The 5515-nt window shown below is 41.2% G+C and overlaps 1 protein-coding gene across 1 annotated transcript; it reads right to left on the bottom strand.

Moving 5' to 3' along the window:
• Positions 1-1390: 1390 nt before the first annotated feature.
• Positions 1391-5126, bottom strand: LOC138846266 (secretoglobin family 1D member 2-like). Its single transcript, XM_070061600.1, has 3 exons — positions 5026-5126; positions 3154-3341; positions 1391-1524 (listed from the first exon to the last, which is right to left on the bottom strand). The coding sequence occupies exons 1-3, from the start codon at positions 5078-5080 to the stop codon at positions 1495-1497; spliced, it is 273 nt and encodes a 90-aa protein (XP_069917701.1). The 5' UTR covers positions 5081-5126; the 3' UTR covers positions 1391-1494.
• Positions 5127-5515: the final 389 nt, after the last annotated feature.

Genomic DNA, 5515 nt, shown 5'->3' with positions numbered 1-5515 from the left:
TGAGAACCCAGTGGAAAGAACAGGTCTTCAAAGAAGGAGGTACCTTTCTCTGAAGGGAGGAGAGAACCTCCACTTTGACTATGACCTTGTCTAAACAAGATAAGAGTCGGAGAACTCAAGGGGCTTCCATAGCCTTGGAAACTCATGACTGGAGCATGGGGAGATTACTGAGGCCATAAGCAAGAGTGTCAAATTGTAAAGTCAACAACAGGAGTCACTGTGCACTTACTCCTCATGTAGGATCTCTGTCCTTAATGTGCTGTACATTGAGACTTAATGCTATAACTAGTACTCAAACAGTATATTTCACTTTGTGTTTCTATGGGGGTGCAAACTGTTGAAATCTTTACTTAATGTATACTAAACTGATCTTCTGTAAAAAAAAAAAGAAATTAAAAAAAAGAAAGGAATGCTCACTATATAAGGATCTTACTACTAGTGTGCAAGATCTTACTATTCATTCATTATTATCCTTGAAAATAGATGTTATTCATAAGTCTTCTTACTTGAAACTCTTAGGAACATATGGCATCTGGTCATTCTGGCTAATTACAGAGAGAATCCCATTTGCAATTTGGAGATCTTCTTCTCACAAAGTATTGGTAGTTTATTACAACTGCCAGAGGAAACCAAGCCAGAACCTGATGATGATTTCACAGTTCTCTAAGTCAGATGACTTGTTGTCTAGGGGTCCATTAGCCTGGAGGGACTTGTGGAAGGAACAGCAGGAAAGGGACACTCAGTTTTCAAACCTTTCTTAAGACACGATTTAGTGAGTTCTTAAAGAGAATTGTCTAGGTGTCATGTAACTCCTTTTGATGGAGATTGTGAAAGATGTTTAAGAGGAAGTGTTAATGTTAGGGTTTTGGTTAGCTGGTCAACACTGATGAGCTCTCTGAGTGCTTGGAATCAGGATTCGGGTGGGGGTTTACACCTGAAGATACATATCAAATTGTGAGAATTGGCAATGAATGAATACTGGGCATGGCATAGGTTCAAATACTATTGTAGAAGTGACCCTATGCAGGATGACTCTGTAGATGACCAGGACATCACATCAGGACTTCTGCAGAATGTGAACCATGAGACTGGACAGTCTTTGAGGCTTCAGTGTCTCTGAATAAAAGATCAACAATGTTGTTGGAGTTACTTTTTACTCTTTTGCATCACTCTGATTCATGGTCATGGGAATGGGAAATCTGGGAAGTAAGACAGAACAGTTGCTGGTCCCTTGTGTCTTTATTGATGCCTGAACCTCAGGATGCAATTGTGACAAGATGTTGGCTCTCTGCAATTGATCATTGCTAATCCTCAAAGGAAAATCTGAGATTTAAAGATCCCCATTTCAAGACCCTGCCTGTAAGTAATAAGTAGACACATAGAGAAGTGCAGGGAAAGTAATTTATTAAGCAAGACGTTGAAACCCTTACAGTTTACACTCGATTAGGCTATCCAGTAGAGACGATGAAACCACAGTCAAATGATGTCCAGATTTCACAAGGCACATTCTTTCACTATTTTGGTCTAAAAATGAAAAGAAAGGAAGAAGAGAGAGAGAAAAACTGAATTTATTCATTCTGCTCCTAGAGACAACAGGTCACCACAATCCAGGAGTCACTGAAATTTTGCTTTCAAAAAACATTACGTAAAATTAGAAAGCAAAAAAAAGCAGAGTGTATGAGAAATTATGGCATAAACCGATGAAATTTTCACAAACAAGACACATTAGGTGACAACCTTTCCAAAGTAGGTAAAATATACGGGGACCTCCAAAAGGTCCTACCCAACAAATTTAAAAATCTGTCTATTAGGATATAAAAAATTTGAATCCGTACCTAGGATTTTTGCGATATTCTTTTTTTATTTTTATTATTTATTTTTAACTTTTATTTAATGAATATAAATTTCCGAAGTACAGCTTATGGATTACAATGGCTTCCCCCCCATAACGTCCCTCCCACCCGCAACCCTCCCCTTTCCCACTCCCTCTCCCCTTCCATTCACATCAAGATTCATTTCCGATTCTCTTTATATACAGAAGATCAGTTTAGCATACATTAAGTAAAGATTTCAACAGTTTGCTCCCACACAGAAACATAAAGTGAAAAATACTGTTTGAGTACTAGTTATAGCACTAAATCTCAATGTACAGCACACTAAGGACAGAGATCCTACATGAGGAGTAAGTGCACAGTGACTCCTGTTGTTGACTTAACAAATTGGCACTCTTGTTTATGGCATCAGTAATCACCCTAGGCTCTTGTCATGAGCTGCCAAGGCTATGGAAGCCCCCTGAGTTCACCGACTCTGATCATATTTAGACAAGGCCATGGTGGATGAGATCCTGCATTCTGGTTAGAGGACCCAAGTGTATAGGTCAAGTTTCATATGGAAGGGGTAGCATTAAGAACAAGACAAGGAGCCAGCAGTGCCAGCATCCCATATGGGTATGGATTCAAGTCTCCATGGGAATTTTGCTTCAGGACTCATGAATCTCTCAGCACTAAGCTACAACATTCATGGGCATTTGCACCTGAACTGACTATCTAAAAGCAGGATCAGACAGGATAAGAGACATCTCTACCATCAGATTTTCTAATAAAGAGATATATTGGAAACTGCAGGAGACAAAGCAGCAATGCACACATCCACATAAAGGGAGTTAGGGGGAGGAGTGGGCTCCTGGATATTCAGGAGCTGGGAGAGAATCCCAGACCACCACAATATGCTTGAACAGAGAATAGGTCCAGTCTCCCCCTTTCAGTCTGGCTCACTGTCCAACACACCCAGTACCCTCACGCAAGACTCCAAAGTGACTAAATGCACTGGGATGGTGGGGTTCATCCTCAGAACAGCTCAAAAGCAGAGAGGAATGAGAGCTTGAGCTTTCAACATCCTTTATTGGATCTCAGGATGTCTTCCTGATCAGTACAACAAAGGATGATGGTATATGAGGAGCGGCATGCAGGATCCCAGGATGCCATGTGTAGCTGAGTTTAATTTAGCAGGTGTTCTGGTATCATCAACCCAATGCTGAGGACATAAGCAAGGCAAGTGTTCTGCCCCCTGGGCACCCCATAGAACAGCTAGTAGACCTCATGCCTTGTGTTGTGACCAAACAGGACCTATATGCATAAAGAAGAATGAAATTACCAGCACTGCTGCAATTAGCACTCTTTTTCCTTTGTCAATCTCATCCGTGCATTCCTTCACTTGCAGTTTCGCCTCAACAGCTTCTGGAGGTGCATCGTATATTGCTAGTTTTTGTCGATAAACAGGTTTCGGATCAAATAAGAAGCCTACGCTATCAAGAACAAAGGCTGGACAGGCTGCTGCATCAGCTGGAGAACAAGAATGGAAATACAGTTTACATGTGACAGGTCTTTCCTCTGCCCAGGGCTCTCTGATATTAGACAAAACAAGATCCCCAGAGTTCCTTCTTTGCAACCTGTAATTATCCTAATAACAATGGAAAACCCTTGATGTTGTGATTACCTCAAAATTGCATACCGAGTAACAGAAGTAAGACCAGAAAAGCAGTTTTTTCCACACTAATTCAGTTTTTGGTTTTTTTCTAATATGCATCCACTATTTTCCAGGGCTTCTCACGTTTGCTGAAATACCCTTTAAGAATTTGAGAAAGCTCACGTGTGTCTGCACATTGAGTGACAGCTTAGCAGACATGGATTCTGGAGATGAAAAATTTTAGGATGATCCAATTTGGAAGACAAGGGAGGTGTCAGATTCTTATCATAGATGGAGCAATGAGAGAAAATCGGGAGGAAAGTGTGTGAAAGAACTACCATGTGAGGTGGGGATATTCTGAAACTAAACAGGAGGAACTCAGATTGTGCCATTAGATGTAAATGAACTAAAAATTAAACTTCAAAGAGATAGAATCATTCTTCCCACGCATCTGAAGCTTCTGCAGTAAACAGTGATTTGTCTTCTGTTTTACAGAATGTTGAAAATCCTTCACAAGAATGAATGGAGGGGACTCTATCTCATTCTTGCCCTACCAGAAATTGTGGGCAGATCTGGAAGAACTTTTTGTGCAGAACTTAACTTCTCTCTCCTTCGAGATTTTGTGCTCACTTTGCAAACATAATAACCTTGACTGTTGAATGTATTCCAGATCACATCAAACATTAGGTGGAACATGGAAAGAAAATAACCAAAGAGAAAATGCAGGAGCCAGGAGTAGATTCAGAAAGTGAGAGGATAAAGTGTGTTTCAGAGAAACTGGGATCATTAACAGCGTGTGAAGACATGCACCGTTTTGGATGGTTGAGAGCGTGATCAGAATTAACTCTACGGAAAGAAAAGTCATAGTGCTAACCTGTACAGTAAATCTACCATGGGTTGAGCACTCTTAGGAAATCTGGAATTCTCATAAATTGTTCCTTTTTTTTCAACCCATTGGAACTACCTTACTCAATAGATTTGGACACAACTGTCTCTTCTCAGACTGGGCACTCTACACAATTCCTTACAACTATAACACATAATGATTTATGAGAGAGAATCTGAGGGCTCTGTTAGATTTCTGTATGTGTAGGAGGAGAAAAATACCTGATCATTGCAAATATTATCTTCATGTCTATAATGGGACTCATGACATCTTTAATCTCACTGCATTCTTACTCATGCTGCGAGCTAGAAACAGAAAGAATAAGAGGAGACTGGAACACGGTAAACATTTGGCTCAAGGTCAAAAGGCTTAAAAGTGGCAGAGCTCAGACTTACACTGAGACCTCCCACCATACTCTGCTGCTGTCAAAACTCACACACCAGCCATGGAGTCATGCTCCCATCACTCTTCCTGAATTTTCCTGTAATGGTGTTCATGTCAATTTTCTGGATATGGGAAAGTTTACTGTGAACCTTGAGATGTTGGGGGCTATTTCACTAAACTGAGGAGAGACTTTGGAACTGTGATCTGTTCCAGATCGTATTCCCACATCAAATAACATCACTTGCTGTGAAGAGAAGGCTTTTACCATACTCACTGCAAATGATACTCACCCTCATAGCAGCCAAGGGCCAGAGCGACCAGCAGGAGAGGCACCAGCAGCTTCATTGCTTTGAGCTCTCAGCTTTAGAGAACTGTGAAGGATGGTTCTTCCTGCAGGGAATGTGGAGAAGCAGGAGCCCAGGGCTATTTGTACCTCATGAGCCTTGTGAGTTCTGCCCACAGAGGCCTGTGGGAGGTCACAAGACCTGGCTTCCAGCCATTCTTCCTCAGGCAGGATAGATGATTTTCGTCAGTGTGAATCTGCACACCTCCCTTAGTGTACACAAGATGATAGCCTGAGGGAACACTCTGCTCAGTCCTCCAGAAGTGTATTCAAGTGCCAACGAAATGCTAAGTTTGGAATAGTTTGCTTTTAGGATTATGATTTTTGCACCTTTCTTTTATCTGTCCATGCAGAGGCCCCCGTGTTCTCTGAGAACAGTAAGTGATGGGCAGAGACTACAGGAAACTGCATGTTTGTCTCTTGGTTCAGAAAGAACA

This window comes from Oryctolagus cuniculus, chromosome 1 (genome assembly GCF_964237555.1).
Source record: "Oryctolagus cuniculus chromosome 1, mOryCun1.1, whole genome shotgun sequence".
NCBI lineage: Eukaryota > Metazoa > Chordata > Mammalia > Lagomorpha > Leporidae > Oryctolagus > Oryctolagus cuniculus.
The sequence above is the reverse complement of the archived record's forward strand: the minus strand, read 5'-3'. Positions and strand labels throughout refer to the sequence as shown.

Excerpts from the sequence above, each read along its gene's own strand:
- LOC138846266 (XM_070061600.1), bottom strand. The coding sequence starts at position 5,080 with ATGAAGCTGCTGGTGCCTCTCCTGCTGGTCGCTCTGGCCCTTGGCTGC. Across the intron at positions 3,342-5,025 it reads GGCCCTTGGCTGCTATGAGG|CTGATGCAGCAGCCTGTCCA; the intron begins GTGAGTATCATT and ends CTTGTTCTCCAG. Across the intron at positions 1,525-3,153 it reads TGCTAATTGCAGCAGTGCTG|ACCAAAATAGTGAAAGAATG; the intron begins GTAATTTCATTC and ends TTTCATTTTTAG.